Source organism: Saimiri boliviensis, chromosome 16 (genome assembly GCF_048565385.1).
Source record: "Saimiri boliviensis isolate mSaiBol1 chromosome 16, mSaiBol1.pri, whole genome shotgun sequence".
Lineage (NCBI taxonomy): Eukaryota > Metazoa > Chordata > Mammalia > Primates > Cebidae > Saimiri > Saimiri boliviensis.
In genome coordinates this window covers 82,631,048-82,653,564 of record NC_133464.1, presented here as the reverse complement: position 1 = coordinate 82,653,564, position 22,517 = coordinate 82,631,048, and the positions used below count along the sequence as shown (strand labels likewise).

The 22,517-nt window shown below is 44.1% G+C and overlaps 1 protein-coding gene across 1 annotated transcript in view; it reads left to right on the top strand.

Moving 5' to 3' along the window:
* The window catches only part of ATP8A2 (ATPase phospholipid transporting 8A2), a 653,421-nt gene that overhangs the window by 589,532 nt on the left and 41,372 nt on the right, over positions 1-22,517 (top strand). The window contains exons 34-35 of the mRNA XM_039473330.2: positions 951-1,039; positions 7,478-7,582. Coding sequence (XP_039329264.1) covers positions 951-1,039; positions 7,478-7,582 — 194 coding nt within the window. The remainder of the gene's footprint in view (positions 1-950; positions 1,040-7,477; positions 7,583-22,517) is intronic.

Below are 22,517 nucleotides of genomic sequence, written 5' to 3'. Positions count from 1 at the left end.
GCCAGCTCCACGCTCCAGGCTTTCCCCCATTCAAAACCAAAATTGAAGGCATCTGTTCTACTCAGGCCCCCATCTCTCTCCTCTCTCCCTCTGCTTTTGCCCTAAGCTCTCTTTTCAACTCACCTAACATCTAACTTGGCCCTGCAGCTCTGATCTTCAAAACCCTCTCTACCTGCTCCCTCCCAACCTATCCCTGACCAGCGTGCCAGGAACAAGGAAATCTCCTTGAAAGCTGCCCTCCTTGCTGCTCTCCCCTGTCCTTCATCCTTTCACTTGGCATCTCTGTCCATCTACCCATCTCTAGCTGCTGAAACCCTGTTTATGTTTCCAGGTACATCTCATACTCTGTCGTCTTTAAGAAGTCTTCCCAGAAGCCCCATTGGATATTTTCACGATATATACCATATTCCACTGTCTAATGTAGATTGCACCAGAGGGTATTTAATTCCCCGAAGGCAAGGACTATAACCTATTCCTCTTCCTTTCCTGGGTGAGGAGAACCACCATGCCTTGTACCAAGTAGCGATGACATGGGTCCTGGCTCCATGAATGAATGGGCATTGGGAGAAAAGGAGCTGATGATGAGTGAATGGAGAAACCGAGTGAGGCAAAGTTTACTCCTCAGTGAAGCAGTGTTGGTGGCCCCAATAGCTCTCTTTAGGAAGATTTAAGACAGCATCCCAATAGGAAGGGAACTGAAGCACTTTATAAAAGAGAGAGGCAAGAACACACGTCAAACTAGAAGAATAGAAGTGAGAGGAGAGAGGGCTGCAGAAAGGAGCAAGCCCCTTCCGTCTCCTTGACCGCCCTCCCAGTGCACGGGTTACCTCTCATTGTGTTTAATATGATGAGTTGTTTTTGTATTGTGAGATATTCTCCTTGATTAAATTACATTGTGCTCTATTTGAAAGAGAAAGTATTCAAGCAAGTGTCACTTCTATTTCTCGCAGGCAACTATGGTCCTGAGCTCCGCACACTTCTGGTTGGGATTATTTCTGGTTCCCACTGCCTGTTTGATCGAAGATGTCGCATGGAGAGCGTAAGTTTAAAAGTGAAGCAGGACCCCAAGTCTGACTTATCTGTCCTTGGAATTGTCTTTCCCGTAAGCCCTGCCACAGGGTATGAGAATGAAAGGAATTTGGAAGACATGGGTCTCCCGCCACCTGCCAGAGAAAGATATTTTTTAAAAAAAATTAAATTTAACTTGTGCTTCATCTTGATATCAAAATATAGAAAACCATAAAAATAGAAAAATTAGCTGGCCATGGGAGCACATACCTCTAGTCTCAGCTACTTAGGAGGCCAAGGTGGGAAGATCACTCAAGCGCAGGTGTTTGAGGCTGCAGTGAGCTATGGTCATGCCAGAATACTCCAGCATGGGCAACAGAGCAAGACCCTGTCTCTAAATAAAAATAAACAAACAGAAAAGAAAACCTGCAGACACAAAGGAGCCCTGAGAGAAACTGTGAAGATCAATAGGGACGTTGCCTTAGAAGGCAGAGTTTCTAAGTACACACCCATTCCACCAGTTGAGAAAGTGTGACTCAAACTCATCTCTCTACATCGTAAACTCACTGCTCAGTGATCACATATGGCCTGGCTTCGCTTCCCATGCTTAGAGGAAAGCTACATGTAGGTAAGTCATTTCAAATTACAAGAATGAAGTATTCTTCATTTTTCCGAACAACTTTCAGTAAAATTCTTTCAAAGGGTTAGTTCACAGGTCTATGAGAAAACCAGTCACAAAGATGACATCAACCCGTAGGTTAAATAGAAAATCATTCATATTCAATTTTTGCATTTATGTTTTAAAATATGTCATCTTCAAGATATCTTGTTACAATGTAAAAGAAGCAACTAAATTCAGGATCACCTAAATTTTAATTTTATCCATGAGCAAAAGGAAGGGCTGCTCCAAATAAAATAGGACCGATTTTTGTTTTGGGGGGCAATTTCTCCTACAAATGGGTGCCATCTTCTCTGAAAATTGAGACTCTGTGCTTAGCTTTACTTTGGGCAAAACACAATTATTTTGGGACCCTGAGATAGAGAAGTGAGACTTTAATCCAAACCTTCCAGGAAAAGACATCAGATTTAATTTTTATCCCTCCGTTCCTCCCATACTCAGTGAGAATTTTTCTGACCTGACAGTTAAGGATTCTTTTGAAAAAGTGTTCATTTTAGCATTATCTTGACAACCAATGATACCTCATGCAGATCTAGATAGAGGGAGAAAGAATATTACAACATGGATTTTTGTGGGTTTTTTTCCTATTCACTAAGTTTTTTAACTGTTAGAAAAATTAAATAATTCTAATTTCTTAAATTCTTTGATTTACCCTTATTTCCATTTTATTTAGTAAAACCATGTTCTGTAAATAGCAGAATCAGAATCCTCAGAAGTGAAAAGATTATAGCCAGAAAAAAATATTTTCTTAATCTAATAGATTTATTGTAAGAAAATATTCGATCTCTTATTTGCTCTTTCAGCCAGTAGGCCCAATTGTGACACAATCTATTCCCATGCTGAATTTGCTCAAAATTTTGTTTTGCAAAGATAAGTTAGTTTTAGATATATATGGGATAGTCTTGGCCACATCAGCTGGCTTTTTCTATTTATAGTGATTGAAAACTAGTAACACGATTATAAATTAGTTTATTTAAATTCAGCTATCTCAAATTAGAGTCATGAAAAAAACTATTGAGACTGTATATTTGCAGACTTGAGCAATCGTCTCTTTCTTCCATCTGAAAGAGAATGTTTATAGATTTCAAAATGTCTGTGCCTCTTTGTCCGTTTTCTGGCTCTTTTCCAGTGCGCTCTAAGTAATCACTCCCTGTCACCACAAAGCAAATTATCTATTCCCTCCAACAGGACTTGGTTTTGGTTTCCCTTGGCACTGTAAAATTAGCGCCGTTTACATTTTAACAAGGCTAAATCAAATGACACTACTCCCAGCTTCACCATATGGAAAGAGTAAAATCACTTCCTTTCCAAGGAGCTTGCCGACCGGGTCGGAGCACAAACTCTGCTGTGCAGTGCCGGCAGGGCGAGCTCAGGAGGCTGAGGGTCACCTCTCTGCAACAGGAGGGCTCTGCTGCCCAGCACCTGGCACCACGGGCCCAGAACTCAGCTTTTCCCGGAAACCAACAGCATTTCTGGATTAAGCCGGAAAGGTCCCTACTGAATCCCACGGGTGCTTTCCAAAATGTATTTTTGTCTTGTTTTATTTGGGGGAGCAGAGAAAATAGCATATATTGGTTGTTACCTGGAATATTTGCCCAAGGCACATATATGCTCAATTTTTAATATCTATTGAATATCTAAACTACCCTCACCCCCTCCTCAAAAACAAGAAATGTTTCAGTTTACTGGCGCATTTTCCCTCTGATCGTGAGGCCCATATTATGTCTCAAATTATACTCCAAGCCCGAAATGTTGGTTTTTGAGGCAAGTCAATTCAGAGGCTTCTTAGAAAAAGAGGAAGCATATTGTGAATCGCTTACCTCTGAGAAAGCTACAGTGTTTTGCTGAGATTTCTCTTTCTAAATTGCAGCTTTAGAAAACACTGTTAGCCTCTTCTTCCCATGCACTGAACAAAAAAATATTAATCTTGCTTGTCCCCAAAAACCATCATTGGATTTGAATTGGGGTTCCCAGAACAGGTGTGCGTTCATGAGTGGGCACAGGGGCAGCTGAAGACCCTGCCCTGTGATGGTAGCACATGGTGATGCCGGGGAGCGTCCACAGTGGTGCCGCGGGACTCTCATCTTGCCTCGGGCCATCTTAAGAATGTCTTGTTTTGTTCTGAACTTTGGTGGTTATCACCCTCTTTTGAAAGGGCTTTTAGGCCAGGTGCAGTGGCTGACCCTTGTAATCCCAACACTTTGGGAGACAGAGGCAGTCGGATCACCTGAGGTCAGGAATTTGAGACCAGCCCAGCCAACGTGATGAAACCCCGTCTCTACAAAAATACAAAAATTAGCTGGGTATGGTGACAGGTGCCTGTAATCCCAGCTACTCAGGAGACTGAGGCAGGAGAATGGCTTGACCCTGGAAGGTGAAGGATGCAGTGAGCCGAGATCATGCCATTGCACTCCAGCCTGGGCGACAGAGCAAGACTCTGTCTCAAAGGAAAAATAAAAATAAAAAAAGGCTTTTAAATTCCAGCTTAAGGCAGGCCTGCCTTTTCAAGTGTATTTCTGTGAGCACTGAAGAAAGTGAGTTGCTCCATCTTTCTACATTTTCCCCATTTCTTTGCCCAGTCTCTCGCTTCCATTTCAGGACCTGAGCTGTTAAGAGTAAGAAAAGAGAACCAGAATGAGGTCATTCAGTCACTTTTTCCATGAAGTCTGTTAACTTTCTGGATGAAGATCCATTATTAGACTATCTTAAGTCAGATTTGGCACGCCATAAAACGCCTACACGATTATCCTGCTAACCAAAATTTTCATGTGGGACCAAACTAACCTACCTGTTATTAAAATAATTGATTGATTATATGTGATACCTGGTTAATGAGTATTTTTATTAGAAGCACGAAGTTTAAATTGCCCAGAACTATTTTAATATCCTTCGCTTATATTCATCCAAAGTGTTTACCGATGACAGCATACTTAGGTAAGCTGCCACATACCGACTCTCATCTAGGTGAAATTTGTTCGTATTGCTTTATAAAAATAATATAAGCTCAAGGCCACTGAACACAGAGGAACTGATTTCCTTTTATCTAGATGTATCTCCTGTATTTTACCATACATCAACAACCGGGTGCCCAATTCCAGAATGACTTCATTTCCTTATTATAATCGCAGATAGGCAGTTAAATGGAAGTCAAATGGGCCTCGATTTCTTTTAATTTTCTAACTGATTTCTTTTGCAGCATTTTATATTTACACTTCCATCCACATTTAGAATTAAACGTTTCCTTTGACTTGCTATTCTTGCACACAAAAGAAAAGTCCCGGGGAAAAAAAAGGATGGAAAGTTCAAGATCCAAAAACAATCTGTTTCTTTTAAAAGTCTCTGAGAGCCTGGAGACACCCTTAGGCATATCTGAAGACTCACAGATAGCTCTCACACTCACGAGTCGGTAGCCAGCACCCCCACTCTGTCCCTTCTGTGGTCATCTGGTCTCTCAATGTGGGGTTAGATGAAGCAAGCCCTGGACCACTGGGCAAGAAGCCATTTACAGATAAGGGGCTTACTCTTGTCAATGCTGTGACTCAGAACACGCCAAACCCCAGCTCCTGGTGAGACCTAAGTGATAGGCCAGTGGCTTATGCTAATGACTTTATAACCTATACATATTAATTTTAGACCACTCACATGTAGCCTTTAGACAGAGGAGATTTTAGAATCAGTTTTTCTACTTCAGGCATTATTAGATAAAGGTGCTTGAGAACAGGGTTTTAAATTGCCAGCATCCCTTTACGCAGGTGCTATTAAATAGATGCAGAAAGAGAAGTTGAATCATCCCCAGCATTGCAACAAAGTTCCCAGGCTAGCTCATAGGGGCTTGCCTAGTGGAAATAGTATCAAATTGCTGAGTACCTCTGGAATGTGAGTACAGTTTCATCCACCGAGGGTACGCGCAATGCCTGGGAGCATTGAGATGCTCAGACCGTTGCCGTCTGAGGCCATGTTGTGATTAAGTGAAAACCGTCAGCTTCCGCAGTAGGTGGGTTCTAGCCTAAGCTGTAGGCTCCCAGTGCCCAAGCTTCCAATTCCAGCCTTCCTCTTAGGAAACCCCTTTCCTTCCAGCCTGGAAAATAACAATGGGATCTGTTCTACTCCCAGGGAGCGAGGGAGAGAGAGGGAGGATGGTGGTGGAGAGAGGGATCCTGTAAGAACCAGCAATGCTCTTCATTTTTCAGGCTGTTCTAGGACCCATGTGAGCTGGTGGCGCAGGGCAGGTGGGACAGGCACTCGGTGGCCTGGTTATCAGTCTAGCCTCAGAAGCCCAGGAGACAAAAGACCACGTTTGAGGCCCCACATATTATATAATAATGAACAGGGTACATTTTAACATCCTTTCTGACTCTCCGTTCCAGCAAACGGTTAGACGTTTGCTCATTTATTGTTTAAATTAAAATTCCACAGGCTCTGCTTTGAACTGCAGTATTTTATCAATCCTGAGTCTCGGGACACTGTTTGATGGAATTAAGGTATCATGTGTTAAAGCCTGTGTGGCTTTCCCTTGTTTACTTTGGGAGAAAGGATGACAGGGGCCTACACAGTATCTCAGTGCTCATACTCCATTATAGATTAACTCAGAGTGTCAGGAGATGACTCACATTATCTTAACAGGCTTTCTTTCCTTGAAGGTGGAGGGTAGGCGGGGTGGTGCAGGATTCTGCAGGAAGGGCCCATATCTTCACAACATTCCCATGACACTGTTGTCATTTCTGGGCAAAGGTGCTCAGTTTTCATTCTCATTCTATCTTTGGGTCCTGGTACCTAGCAGGATCCTCACGTGTATTTGTATTGAAATTAAACCAGTGCAAAGCTTTCAGTCTGATGCGTTGCTAATTTATGAGCCTTTTCTCTTTACAGTTTTTTTCTCATATAATCCATATCTTGTTAAATATCTTTTCGCCTAGACTGTTACCAATTAGTAGCTCAATTTTAACTTTGTTTAGTTTCCATTTTATAAAGACTCTGAGATCAGCCAATTCTTTGAACATTGTGAGGTATACATCTTAGTTTCATTAGTAAAAGCATACAGGGAACTCTTCCCACTATTCAGGAAGAGTGGGCTGTCCAGGCTGCGGGTTATTTCATAAGTTGTCTTATGCCACTGAGGCCTGGGTGTGTGGACTTCAGTGGTGAGTTGAAGTCCACACACCCAGGCCTCAGTGGCATAATACTGAGGAAGATGGGAAACGTGCACTCGGGATTTCTGTTGACTCCACGTTTCAGGCCAAGGGTTTTGCATTCAGACCATGCACTCTAGCATCCTGAACCCCATGGCTGCTATGGCAGTGGCTCTTTTCGTACTAAAGAGGGAGGGAGGAAACTTACTAACCCCTGGGCTCTCTGACTGTAGTTGGGTTCCTTGGACCAGAGAACCAGTGTCTGTTCACTAAGGTGAGGGTTTTAAGAGTCTTCTGGGTTTTCAGATCCTGCCAAGAAATGCTTTAGAGGCAGACCCTGGGTCTTCATGAACCCCACCCAGTCTCTGAGTGACTGGGCCCCTCAGCAGACGTCTGGTTCTTTGCAGGGTGGGGTGACTCCTAATGTGCATGGTCCGGGTCTGGACTGCAGCACTCAGGATGCTTCCAGGCTGTGGAGATGGAACCCATGTCATGCACAGAGACTGAATGCTCCACCACTTGCCAAGCCTCGGCCTCCACCAAAGGCCCTTTGGCTGTGGCCTGAGAGGGGAGCGGCCTGTCTTTCCCAGCCGTGTCAAGTCCCTATGCCAAGTGTTTTTTTGTTGTTTTTTTTTTTTTTTGTCTTTTCCTCATGATACAGAGCCAAGCACACCTGCAAAAAGACATTGCTGGAGGAGGTGCAAGAACTGGAAACCAAGTCTCGAGTCCTGGGAAAAGCGGTGCTGCGGGATAGCAATGGAAAGAGGTGGGGCGCTCCATCCTGGTCCACACAGAACACAGGTTCTCCCGGCCATTTGCCCTTCCTCCTTCCTGTGTTTCTTTTTCTCATCTTGGTTTTCAGTGGGAGCACAGTATGCTCAGGTGTAAGCATTTTGCTTATTCTCAGATTTAAATCGCACTCTCTCAGTGACCACATGAAATCCAGATCTCTGGAAGTCTCCAGGTAAGACTGGGGGTTTTATTGGGCTTAGAGGTCAGCAAAACAACCCATGTGCAGGAAATCAACATCGTGGTAGTATTATCCCAAGGTGGAAGAGGCCAGAGGTAACAACATTACCGCAGAGGAGTTAAAGCCAGGCCTTTGGATTTCAAACCCAAATACTGTACCCAAGGATGAGTGTCACCTGTGAAGGTTTGCACGTGAAATAATGCATGCTGTTATTTGTGTAAACCTGGTTACAGTCCACTGCAGCATATCTAAATGGGGGAGAGTTTTTAATGTTAACATTTTCAGCTGGGGGTGAGAGGGCTCGTGTGAACTCCTGGAGCAGACACTGCTGCTTATTCTCCTAATTCCTCCTGAACACCAGGCTGCTCTTCACCACATGTAATAGCTGGGCCTGTTCGCAGTTTTGGTTTCATTACAAGATGTTAAAATGTTGTTAGAGTGCACTCTGTTAAAATCTATGTACCACCAAGGGAAATTTCTCTGGGCCTGAGAATAATTTGCAGGGTACTAGAAAGCCATTGCTGTATTAAGCACGTGGAATATCTGTAATATTCTGAGTACAGCTCTCTTACAAATGTTCAGAAGGCAATCAGTAACTAACTGCTAATGCAACAAACATCAAGAAGTCAAATACTTACAGAGATCCCCACTTTGTATTTTGTTTTATATTGTGTTTATTTGTACCACCTTTTAGAGCAATGCAAACAAAGCAGTTTTTTTTGTTAAAGAAAGAGAATGCAAACATTTTGAGAGGCTTTCAAAATACAGTTTCTAATAGATTTTAGGAAAGGGATGATGGCATATAGTTGAAGTCGTGGTTTTGGATTTATTTATGAGTTATTTTTTAGTAAGTTTATTAAGCATTCATTTTATAGCAGCTATGCTAGTCACTGTAAAAAATCAGCAGTTGGGCCAGGTGCAGTAGCTCACACCTGTAATCCCAGCACTTTGGGAGGCTGAGGCAGGTGGATGATGAGGTCAGGAGATTGAGACCATCCTGGCTAACACGGTGAAACGCCATCTCTACTAAAAATACAAAAAATTAGCTGGGCATGATGGTGCATGCCTATAGTCCCAGCTACTCTGGAGGTTGAGGCAGGAGAATTCCTTGAACCCGGGTGGCAGAGGTTGCAGTGAGCTGAGATCACACCACCGCACTCCAGCCTGGGTGACAGAGCAAGACTCTGTCTCAAAATATATATATATACACATATATATCAGTCAACAAGACAAAAAGCACTGTCTTCCATAATCTTAAGTGTGTGAATACATGGGGATGGGGGCTGATTTTTACCTCAGGTGTGCATATAACCACTATGAGTGGCTGAGGCTCATGCAGGGCTGTTCCATCTGTCAGACAGCTGAGGTACAGGCCCCAGTACCTGTTAGTTTCAGGGACCCACCATGCTCTTTGAGACCTGAAAAAAAAAAAAAAAATTCATGGGCTCCAAAAATTAGGGAGAAGGAAACCCCTACATAATGAAATTAATACATGTTTACAACCCCATACAACACGTATCAGTCTTAATAACTGTTAAGTTTAGTAAGCACAGTAAGTTTATCATACTTAGAAACAACCAATAGGCTCTCTTACATCTCAAGCAGGCGTCCCCAAACTACGGCCCACGAACCGCATGCGGCCCCCTGAGGCCATTTATCCGGGCCACCCGCCGCACTTCAGGAAGGGGCACCTCTTTCATAGGTGGCCAGTGAGAGGAGCACAGTATGTGGCGGCCCTCCAACGGTCTGAGGGACAGTGAACTGGGCCCCTGTGTAAAAAGTTTGGGGACGCCTGATCTCAAGTATACACAATGATTGCAGAGAAGGCGTAAGTAATTTCTAAGTATAATGAGAATTTCAGAGCAAAATTCTAAAAATTCCTTTCAAACATTTTACAGGGAAATATGACGTATAATGTGGTATGAGAATGTGCTTTAGCATGTTTGTTCTGATGTGGGGAGGGGTCATCTGGCTGGAGTGATCAAGAAAGGCTTCCTGTTGGAGGCGGAGGAAACACCGGCCTTTGGGGATGGGAGGGACTTGACTGGGCAGTACTGCTGAGAGTCTGATTTGGGTAGAGGGAGCAGCACACACCCAGGCCCAGGTCCAACACCGTGTGCAGGGACCAACCACGCAGTTTGGAGGGCCATGTGCTTTTCGCAGAGATATGGAACCTGTGTTTGAAATCTGACTTTGCCACCTGCCAGTGAGGCCTTGCACAGGATATTTCATAGGACGAGATTGTCTCTTCATCTGTCATAGAAGAAGGCTAATACTTTTTGGGGGGGATTAGGGTTCGTGAAACATGTACAACACAGCATATTGCCTGCCCCATCTCGGGAGCTCAGAGTGTCAGCTGCTCATCTGCACTTTGGCTGGGGGACCATGAGCTCTCAATTTTGAATTGTACTGAAAGGAGTCGTGGGCTGTCAGTCTTGAAAGAGTATGTGAGCCCATGTTTGCTTGTTGTTGATAAAACGAATGTCGTTTTTAAAAATTCACGGATCCTGTTCAAAATTCACTTTTAAATGTTCAAATGGATATCAGAAAATAAGAGTTTAAACGTGGTTTCCTGCCTTCTACGTTGAAAAGTCTATTTTCTGGTCCCTTGTAAATTTCGCTTTGTAGTTCATGGGGCGTGTGTGTGTGCGCACGCGTGCATGGGTGGGTGTGCATGCCCCCACTGGGTTGCACCATTTTCCTTTTCTTCTAGTCCCAGCATCTTGCTTCACTTCGGAATTCCTAGCCAGAACGTAGTTTTAGGGGCTCATCCTCCTCAGCGCCGCCCTCCCATTTGTATTTCTCACTCCTAATTGCTCACAGATTTTCTGGGTGGTCCATCTGCAAACTAGATAATGGTGGCGTGCTGCTCTCTGCAGAGACTCTGCTGTCCTGCTTGGCCTCCTGAGCTGCCTCACAATTGTTCTTTTATCACCTTTGTTTTCTTATTTCACACCTGCTTAGATTCCTGAGGGGTGGAGGGTAGAGACTTCTTCAGCTCTGTCCTCCCTTCTAAAGATCTTATAGACCCCCACCTCTGTGAGCGGTCCTGAGTGTTTTTGTCTCTTCTCACCCCTCCCTGTTCCTTCTTTCCTACCCCCATCTGATCTTTCAGCTGATTTGTGTATCTCTCTAGCTGTTAACCACACAGGAAGCTCTGTCAATGTTTGCTGACTGACGAAGTCTAGTGAGGTGGTGGTGAGTAAAGAGCGGTGACTTCAGCGCTGGATGAGCTGACACACTGGTGCCTGGTGTGTCAGCTCGTGCTGTAAGTGGCCACAGACAGATGCCAGCAGTCACCGAGCCTCTAAGGAAGGGGCAGCTTATCTCATTGCTTAAGAGTACAGCTAACATAGGTTCACACATGGAGAGGCATTTGCTACGTAAGATTAGCAAATCCGATCCTTGCAAAGATGCACAGGCCAGGAGCCTGTCCTCCCTGAAGCCCACTCCCTCTCCTGCCTTCCTGTGCCAGCCAAGCCTGGGCACCCCCGGGGGTCCTCAGCATCCCTGACCCCGGGGGCTTACTCAGTTCAGTCCTGACAGCATTGCCCAGGGCCCCTTAAAGGCCATTCTGCCAGGTCATAAAACCCAGGTTCAAGTCACCGGCAAATATTCTCACTGTTTTTCTCAGGAATGTAATCATGGGAAGTAGAACAAAAAAATCTTTATGCGTTAATCTTTTTAGAAAACCCTCTTGTGCCAAAATTTACAATTGCAATTTTGAAATGGTAGCCAGGGAGTCTAAGTTTCTCTCTGTGCCTTTTATTCATTCAATAAAATATTTTCATCTAACATTTTATTGGACTTGTCTAAGCCCCACACTTTTATACTGTTTTAATAAAGTTAAATTTTCACGAATGTGCTTCTGCACTTTCTCGTTAGCAAATTTTGTCCTCCAAAATCAACCTGTGGAATTGATACTTTAATAAGCCTGTGCTCATTAAGAAGCAGATAACGAGAAAGGGTGAGATCAAGGAATTAGATATCCAGAAAGTAGAGGGAAGAAAGCGCATTAGGGAGTGAATACAAACGTTTGTCTTGATTTTAGTTTGTTCTTGAAGGAGTGCTTTTAACGATGTGGTGTTTATGCACCTTATAGACACTGGACACGTGTGACGGTTTGGGTTGATCAGAATCCCTTTTCCCAAACTGCTTTCCCAGTAATTCCTGCCGGGGGAAGCAGGAGCCCCCCCCACCCCGTGCTGCACGTGCATTAGTAACCATGCATATCATTATTTTGATTGTCTAAAAAGAAGGAGCTAAATGGAAGAAAATTCCCTGTTTTTTAAATTTCTTAGTAATATCTTTCCCTTCTTTATTCCTAAAGTGTAAGTCATGCAAATGTTACTTACTGGTGAAAGAAAATCTACCTGTGGCCACACACCTTTACAGATACAGCATAACCCAGTGACTCAAATGGCATGGAAGATGACAGACTTTTTTCCTTAATATTTTTTTTGGAATGAGATAAGCGGTTGCTCTGTAATATTTTAGGTACAATGGCAAGCAAGAAAAAGAAGGGAGACTATATTTGTTGAAAACATCTAGTTTTTGAGTTATGTGTAACCTGAATAGACAAGGAGACTTTGCTCTATTTCTTTTTTTCTTTTTCTTTTTTTTTTTTTTTCCTTTCAAACAAGTTGGTTTAATTTCAGGTGATACAAAGTTTAGGGTAGAACAAGGAGCAAAGAGCAGACTCTGGCAAGGTTCTGAGCTGGTTTTACTTTAAATTCACAGTTAACCGGTAGGAATGACTGAGAGAAAACAGCTAAAGAGATAAGCCACTCTAAGACTTTTTTTTTTTTTTAACAAAAGTTTATTCTTAAATGTACGGCAGCTCTAAGACAACACTTAATTCCAGCCATAGGTGGCAAAAGATGCTATGGCAGGGAATACAGATGTTTAAATACAGATAAAATAAAGGCTCACCATTCCTCGGGGACAAGGAACAGTTTACTTTTTGCCAGATTTCTTAATTCCAGCTGTGGCCGGGGTCCCCCCTCCCCAAGGCCTTCGCTTTTAGCTTCTAGAGTTTGTTTCTGCTTGAAAGCCTGATCTTCCTCGTTCGGCTCCTTGGCCTGCCTCTTGGGCTGTTTCAGGCTGCTTCTTACCACCTTCGCGGGCAGACATGGCGCCTGCCGCCCCTTTCCCCGACCTGGTTCTATTTCTAGATCGCCTTTCACTCTGTTCATCCCAGTTGGTGGGAGTGGGGTGGGGTGGGAGGGAAAGTGGGCCCAGGGTGATTTTCTCCATTGTCAAGGGTAAGCAGACGCAGTTACTGCCCCTGCCTTTGCCAGGAAAGCAGTGGATTCTCTTTCCCTTAAGTGCTTTCCCTGGGCGTAGCTTAGGCTGTGACTTTGGTGAGGGTAGCTGAGTGGCTGGTCTTAAACCTTCTGGCGGGCTGTCGCCTCATCTCCCTTCGGTTTTGTGTTCTGTGAACATCTGTGCATGGCCCTGTGACCCAGGGTAATCTGGATGGCCCCTCACCGCCGGGGAATTCAGGAGGGAAACCTGAGTCTCTCCTTGGCCCGGGCTCCTCAGCCGCTTGCTCTGTGTCTTTCATTTCATCCACGCTGCCTCTAAAGAGGCAGGGCCCTGGTCACAGCCTCAGACAGGTGGCCTGGGATCCTAAGGGAGCTCTGTCTGTGGAAAAACAGGGACAGAGCCTGACCACAGCAGCAAGATTTTCAAACAAACCAAAGATCGTTCCTCCACTCCGGGCAGTGCTCTCAAGGGCTCCTTTGAAAACCAGTCATATTAAAGAAACGAAACAGCACAAACTCCCCAATTCATTCTGAGTGACTGCCCAACTCCGAAATACCTGTCCTGCTTTGATCTTCAACGGAAACCCTTTGATCTTTAAAACAGCATTGAAAAAGCTGTTCGGTATCATCACACTTCTGAGTCAAAATCAGTCCCGCTGCCAGGCTGAGCTTGACACTGAGCAAGCCTGAGGCAGGAGGGACTCCCACACGGACTGTGTCGCTTCAAGAAACCGGTTTTCTCACGGTACTGGCATTGGCAGTGCACATGTGGGGTGTCTTCCTTTTGCTTTCGTCCTGCCTCTCCCACACTTTTCTCCGAAAGTATCTACTATTGGCTTTTTACTAGCCAAAGGGTAGGAAATTATGGCGTCATTTCAGCAAACCGCTCCAGGCCAGGTGGCAAATGTCTGCTTCCAGCACCTGGTTGAGATTTATTTTACTTCCAGCTGCATTCTTTCCACGGCTCCACCATGAAGCAGAGGAACGAGCACAGACGGAGGAGACAGACGACCTGAGAGGGGCTCTAGCTTAGCTGTGTGGCCTGGGCTGAGTTATTAGCTTCTCTGAACTTCAGTTTTCTCATCATACGTTCACTCTGAGGTTTAAATGAATGATGCAGATTAAATCTGTAGCATATGTAGATGTTCAGAAAATGTCCCTAACTGAAAAGCTGTTAACAAGTACATTGCACTGGCCATGTTTACCGTCTAACATGTAAGCCTGGGGAAGAGGTGAATGCAGCAGGCTCTCAGAGTTGCATCGTCGGGGCACACCCTCTAGTCTGAGGTAAAAGGCAGAAATCTAGCAGAATCGCAGGCACATGGAAGTGATGTGGACGAACGGCCATAGTGAATGTTGGATTGGGGCGTGCTGGGGACTCTAGCAAGTTCTGGATGTTGGTGGTCTCCTTGAGTCAGCCTTTGGATTATGGCTTCAAGGAGCTCCTCTTTGTGAAGAGGACAGTGTACCCAGCCCAGGGTGTCCCTTCCGCCCCAGGGTTTCCCACTGGCCTGCCCCTGTGCATCTGAGCTGTGGTCTGTCCGAACCATCTGCACCGTTCCTCACGACTCCTCCCCAGAAGCAGCCCTTCCTTCGGAGGCTCCTGCCCCATCGGGATGAATTGTTCCCACAATGCAGATTCCGTCTCCGTGTCCGCACTGTCCCCTCCTGGCCTGCGCAGCCAGGTCTCAGCATCTTTCCTGCCTCTTCGCAGTCCTCCTCCTTGGCCCCCTGCTGTGGTGCCTGTCCCTCTTCGCCCACCTTCCTGCAGCTGAAGACATCCTTTGTGAAGCACAGCCTCACCTTACCAGCTTCTGCGCTCAGCCCACCACCTGCTGGGCCAGTGCAGACCAGAGCCACCGGGACTCCTGCCTCTGCCCTCTTCCGACGTGTACAAACCTCAGCCCCTTCCTCGTCTGTCCTCCCCACGCTGTGCCCTTCTGAGGCTGACGCTACCCTTGGCCCTTCTGGATTGACTGGTTTCACACAGCAGTGTCACGCTGCGTCCCAGGCGCTGGGCCACGCATCGGCTACTCAGGGGCAGCAGGACAGGCCTTGTCCTGGAAGGACTTGCAGCATTTGTTCAAACGCCGCCCACCTCCAGACACACTCTCTGATGTCACTGACTTCCCTGCTGTGCTGGTGGCAGCCTGGGCTTCCCTCGAAACACGCCTTTTAAAAGTTGTATTTTCATTATTCAAATACTCAAGCATACACAGCAGCAGAGAGATGAGCACGATGAGCTCTTGCGAAATCATTGCCCAGATCCACTCATTATCAAGATTCCACCAGAACTGCTTCATCTTGCCCCTTCTGCTCAGAATCTGTCTTTGCTGAAACGTAAAGCAAATCCCAGGCATCACAATGGTCCACCTACGCTTTTCAGGGCCTCTCTAAATATTCCACGAGACTTTATAACACCTGAGATACACAGCTGCTTGTTTGTGTTGTTAAATATGAATATTGTAACTCCAGTCCCCATGATCACATCCAACAAGTGAATAAGAGTTCCTGGTATCAGTCAAACACTCAGCCCACTCTGGATGCCTCAGCCCTGCCTTTTTAGGATTGGTCAGTTTGTGTTAGGGTCTGGGCAAGGTTCACACATAGCATTTGGTTTCTGTGTTTCTCAAGTCTCAAACATTCTCTGAACGATGCTTCCTTGGTGTTTTTTTGGCCTTTTTGGTTTTTTTTTAAGATCCAGGTCGTATTACGTTGCCCCCGCTGGGCTCGAATTCCTGGGCTCACTCCATCTTCCTTCCTCAGCCTCCCAAGTAGCTGGGATTACAGGGGTCTGCCACCACGCCCAGACCTGCCTTCCTGGTTTTTAATGCCGTGGACTTAAGACATTATGCTCCACTTCATTTTTTTTATCATAACACTGATCCCTGCATGCAGCAAATGAAAGTTTCCTCAGGTGCAGAAAAGGGGATGAGGCCTCAGAGAGATGGAGTCACCTCTGCTCTGTGTCACTCAGCTAAAGAGACAGGCAAACCCGCATCTTCTTACTTCAGGCCTCTTTCCACTAAGCCAAGATATGGAGAGCCACCCAGATGCTTGCATTTGCAATTTCACCTTTATTAGACTAGAAACCCAGAGAGACCAGGAGGGGTGCTGGCCTTCGAGCAGAGTCTGATGAAAAGGGTCACAGTGTGCCATCTGGTGAAGCTGCTAGCAGAACCCAAGGAAGCTAGAGAATTGCAGTTGCATGCCTTTTAGATCCCTTCATGCAGGAAGAACACGGACCACGAAAGTGTGGGAGAGGCAGGACAAAGGCAAAAGGAAGACACACCACATGTGCAGAGAAATCATATCCTCCTCCCAAGAAATGCAGAAGCCAAACCAGCGGACAAATTCAGAGCAAATAAAGGCAAAGGAGTACGTGAAAGCAGCTCACGTTTTTGTTTGTTTCTTGTTTTTTTGAGACGGAGTTTTACTCCGTCACCCAGGCTGGAGTGCAATGGCAAGATCTCGGCTCACTGCAACCTCCTCCTCCCAGGTTCAAGCAGTTATCTGCCTCAGCCTCCCAAGTAGCTGAGATTACAGGCCCCTGCCACCACATCCTGCTAATTTTTGTATTTTGAGTAGAGACGGGGTTTTACCATCTTGGCCAGGCTGATCTTGAACTGCTGACCTTAGGTGGACCTGCCTTGGCCTCCCAAAGTGCTGGGATTACAGGGATAAGCCACCGTGCCGGGCCATGGCTCACATTTTGATACGGCTCAGGAAAGAGAAGGCTTGCTGAAGAAGCCAGTTTCCACCCAAAGTCACCTTCATGGAGTCTAGTATGGTCTATGAAGGAAATTAATTGAATGCATTTAATCTTGTAGAACGAGGAACCTTGGGCAGAGCCTAAAGCCGTCAACATTTTAGTTGAGACAACAGGGAGACTTCTTAGGAGAACGGCTGGAGGGTCACAAGCCTCCCAGGCAAGGCCAGTTAAAGCTCTGGCCTTGCGACAAATACTCAGGACAGGTGAGGAAATACATTAGTGGAACAAAGGGAGTGAATGGGGCAGGAAATGACAGAAAGGCTGCCCGAATCACCCAGCCGGGCTTCTGGGGACTGTTTGCATCCTGGGCACAGGAAGGAGAGGAGGAGGAAAATAAACTCTTCAGGAAGTAAAACACCTCATTAGCATTTAGTTAATGCCTAAGCTGCCTGTGTCAACTAAAAATAATTGATTCTCTGTTATTTTAAGAATGTTAAATTCCAAGAGCCTGTTGTGATTGTTGGTATGGACTGACTCTAATAATTTAAATTTTTAAATTAAATATCAGATGTCATTTATTACTAAGCATCTTGTTTACCTTTAAAACTTTGCTGTAGCTGTGTCGGCAGTCCAATCAGGAGCTTAGGTGCCTGCCCAGTGCTGGGATGACGAAGTGCAGCATCTTTAGGAAATGCCTGGAGAGAAAATGGAAAGAAGCGTGCTTGTGATGGAGGGAGGTGAGCGTGGAGGAACCATCAGTGTCAGTGGTTTGCCGGTAACACGGCCTCAGACTGTATTTCCAGGATGACTTGAATACGTTTCCTTTTTTGAATTATGACTTAAATTAGTTCCATGTCACCTTTCTCTATTTGCCAACAAGACGTTTTTTTCAAGAACCATTTTCGCTGATGAATTTATTGTCAGTTCCAAACAAAACTAGTGCTGACAGCCCACTGTATCCCTTTTAAAGTAGTAATGAATATTTTAATCCTTTTTGGGGGAGATTAGTTTTATTTAACCAACTTGAGCAGCAGTAGAAACATTTAAAGGTGGATTTGCCACACGCACAAAAAATAGCTTTTCATTGTATAGGTCGCATGATTTGAATAGTGATATTATACATTCCAGGCAAGGATTAGTTCTTCTGGAGGTTCTGGGATCTCTCTGCTAATCGCTTTTCTCCTGCGTTATCATTGAGTTGTTTGCTTTGCCCCTTGGCTTCCCCTTTTGCTGACCTCCAACTGCGACTGATTTCTGAGAGTAAGACATTCCAGCCTGGAAACAAACAGGCAGGTACACCCATGCTGAAATTGAGTTACAATTTAGATGCCATCTGCGAATAACTGGATTCTACTGTTCATTTCTCAATGAGCCTCTCAAAGGCATGGAGAAGAAGTGTAGACTCCCAGATACCCCAGCCTTCAGGGGTGAAGTGCCTTTGTAGTGCATCTGAGAGAGCAGAGAGCTGCTGGATCCCCGGGACGTGCCGGACTGTTAGAGTAGAAAAGAAGCCTAAGGAGAGAGGCCGGGCGCTTTTCATTCCATTCTGATGGCTGCTTTTGCACACTACAACACAGAGTGTGTCCTCCCAGCTCCCTGACGTGGTCTCTGTCGCAAGGTACGCTAGTTCTGTATCTACAGCCAGCACTTGGAAAGCCAGTCAAGGTCCAGTTAGGTCACGGGTGAATGATATTATTGACCTTGTGCCTGAGATGAACTTGGAGAATACGTAGAAGTTATCACTAAGAGATGGCCATTGTAGCAGGAATCACTGCATTTAGCAATAGAGTTGTTGGCTTTTTAGAGACATTTCTCTATGAATAGGAGCAGAAAAAAAAAATCTTCTTGAGTTTAAAAAATGTAGCATGCGTCTCATGCTGGTATGCCTAAGAGTAAATGCTTCTGTAGACCAGGACAGGTGAATGACTATCATAGAGCCTGGATTGTTAGTGATTCCGAGAGGCCCAGTTAAGTCTTCCTTTTCTAATAGGGCAGTGATAATATGATTATTCAGTGTTTATTCTCTTTCTCTGGCAATTAGGATTGGCTCAAGGCCCCTTAGGTGGTGGTAATTGGGACTTCACAGTTACTAATGAGTAAACATGTTGGCCTCATAGCAAATAGAACCAGTGATTGGCCTAATCTGGGGTGAGTCATTTATGTATCCATGCAACAGACATTTATTAAAAACTGAGGAAGTGCCAGGCCAGACTGCGGACTAGAATAAGAGAGGAAATTCCTACTTCGTTAGAGCTTGCCTGGTAGTGGGAGAGAGTGAGTAGTGACTGTTGGAGGAGAATGAAGCAGAGGACAGAGTGGGGAGTGAATGGCTGGGCTGGAGAAGTCAGGGAAGCCTCCTAAGATGACCAGTGTCTGGGAAGAAAAAAGTCATGTCTTTTCCTCATCCATTACGAGGTCATGGCTGACATTCCTGTAACAACAGTCAGATGAATCAGAGAAAAGCATAGCAGACTTATTTGTCAAAGTTTTATGTGACATGGGAGCCTTCAGAAATGACCCAAAGACCCAGGGAAAACTGTATGTATTTTTATGCCAATGAAGAACGGACAGTCATGTAAAAATGTGATTGAACAGACAAAGAGGGGGTAATTTATCAAGTGTGGGGAACTCAGCAAGCCTGTCTGTTGGGACTCTGGGTCTCTCTATGCAGTCTTCCTTCCTGCATAGAGTGTGGAAGCATAGGGTGTGGGGCAAGGCTGCTCTGGAACACAGGTCTTACGGCCTTCTCTCGGGGAAGGAAGGTCAGGGAGCTCCCTCATGACCATGCCTCCCATTGTAGGGAGGATCAAAGCAACCTTCTTGCTTCTGACCTCTCAATCTCCTTCAGCTCACAGTGCTCAGGGTCGTGTTTTCTGAGCCATGACAACATTTAAACCGAGACCTAAACAGGAAGTCAACCAAGAGAAGATCTGGGGAAGGAGCGTTCCAGGCACCAAAATTTGGTTAGGAAGGCCTGCGGAGGGAGTGGGAGGGACGCTTGGTATGACCAGTGCCTGGGAAACATTTGACAAAGTCGTCTAAGAGATCTAAGAGGCAGCAGGAGCCAGATCACGCAAGCCTTTGTGAGCAAGGCCCTAGGGCATTGGATGGTAGCCACCAGAAAACATTTCCATGGAAGGACTTTAAGCAAGGGACTTACGTGACACACATTTTTAGAAAGTGTGATCACCATACCACTTAAAAGCCATAGAATCCCATTCTCAAATTTAAAATTTAAGTAAAATCTCTAGCCAGGCACAGTGGCACGCACCTGTATTCTCAGCTACTCTAGAGGCTGAGGCAGGAGGATCACTTGAGTCCAGGACTTCACGGCTGCAGTGAGCTATGATTACGCCTGTGAACAGCGATTGCACTCTAGCCTGGGCAACATAGCAAGACCTGGTTTCTAAAAATAAAGAAAAAGTTAAGTAAACCTCAATACTACGTATAAAACATACACAAAATATAAAATACTGGTGTGAATTTATGATACATGTTCAAATTAAGACATGTATTATTTTAAAGTCAAGTAGCAGTAGCAATGAAGGGATTTTTCAAAATGACAACAATTTGAAGTGAGTGTTATAGAAGCCAGTTTGCCTTGTACCATTTCCGAATCTAGTTTACTTTTGTCTTCTTTTGGATCATATTGGGGAAAGTCTTACAGATAAAGATTAGTTGCCACATTTGTGTTTTCTGTGACCTCAGACTATTTCTCATTTTTGTTCTTGACTGTATTTAACTGTTGCCTAAATGCACAAGTCATATAAAGAAGGAACCAACAATTTGCTTACACACTCTTTGAAATCGAAATAGCATCATGTGATAATTGATTGTTCCCTTGTTGTGTGACTGACTTACGCAGACAGGAACATGGGTCAGGTCATGCTCTTTGAGAGAATAAGCTAGTTGCCCGTATTGTTTTATGTGAATGGACACGTACGAATGCTTGTTTGAAAAGCGGCAATATGTAATTACAATTACTAATTACTAATCAAGGACCTATTTGTAAGACTGAAAATAAGAACCTTTATTTAATCTGAGATCCTGATAGAAGCAAGTTAACTTGAAAACATCTGTGAATTTCAATATATTAAGATTTTATATGCATTATATGAAACAGTTCATATGTTCTTATATTAGCTAAATATTTTTTAAATGTTCAATGTATATAAAATGCAATTTAAAAACCAGTGGCTGAAAGAATAGTAAACCGCATTGTAACCCTAAAGGCTTGAATTAACTTTCTATTTCAATGTAGTCACAAAGTCCAGATGCATACATGCCTCAAAAACTTTGAAGTCTTTGGGAAGAATAGACATTTTTGAGAGAGTAAGGCACATTTAATTATTTAATATTATACATTTAGTTTAGGGGCATAAAATAAATAATTAAAAATTTTAATAATTGTAAAGGTATAATTTAAACAAGAGTTTTATATGTGCTCACTGAATTTACTGATAAATACGACTTTTTATTACTAATGAAATCAAACATTTTTAGTTCTCTCATGTTTCCTTTTTGGCCAGTTCATCAGAAATACTCAAGAATTTTAGATAGAAGAAATTTTAGATTCTGAGGGTATTTCTAGAGTGATGGTTGTTTTGTTGCTCAAAGCATTGATCTGTTGCCCAGACCTTTTGCCCTTCTTGCTCTGTCTCACCTATTCAGAAAGCACTTGCTTTTCAAAAAAGAACCGAGGACAGGAACTGGCTGAATACACTTTTGTCATATGAAACTTTGGGCTTATTGTCTAAGCTATCATCTTTTCACCATCCTCACAAATCTGTTGAAAACTGAAGAGTTGTCCAAGTTGTCACAAACTGGAGACAGATTCCTTTTGCATGTTCCCAATTTATGCACAGTGCCTTTCACATTCTGCAGACGATCACAGACACAAAAGCACTCAAAAGCAAAGAGACACGGGCTGGGTTGGCACAAGCTTGCTGCCATGTTGCTGGACAAATTGGTTGTATTCTGTGATCAGACATCTAAAGATATTCTGAATACTGGAGCATTTGAGACACAATGACATTTCAAAGTGAAATCCAAGTGAGCTTTTTTGTTTGATAATCCAGAGAAATGCAGTGACCACACGTTTCTGCTCCATTTTGACCTCTGCTTCTTGGACCCATAAACTGTGTGATTGCAATGCAGCCAGGTGGAGATAACATTTCTGCTGTGGCCTCAAGGTTTTTTATTTTAGTTTCTTTGGTATTTGAAAATGAAAATATACCTAGGTCCTCAAAAACAATGTATTAATCTTTGTGATGTTTTGCAAGGAATGTTTATCGAGTACACCATTTGATTCCAGATAAAGAAATTTCTTTATATGGATCTTCAGGCAATTCTTCCATTAGGCGCAGCAGACATTCTCATCTATGTGCTTCAGATTCAGATTTGTTCCATATAGTGTGTATTTTTCTTCTTCCTTTTTATGTAGTATTCTCAAAGGATATAACCACATCATTCCATCAAGTTTACTTTATGGTTTGTGTCATTGCATTATTCTTGCATTTGCTTCTTTCTGAAACACAGCAGTTTATACCATGCGTAGGTTTCATGTTTTCTGACTTTTATTCTTTCCTAGCTCTGTTGGAGCAGGTCCAACTGATGACATCATTAGCAATGTTGTGTGGGCTCTGGGATGCACCTTCCATGGGTCGGCTTTGATTTTCTGTGCTGCCTTCATGATAGTGTCATCTCACATTCCTAAAAAAAGATATATTCAGCGCATTTCTCATTTACTTAC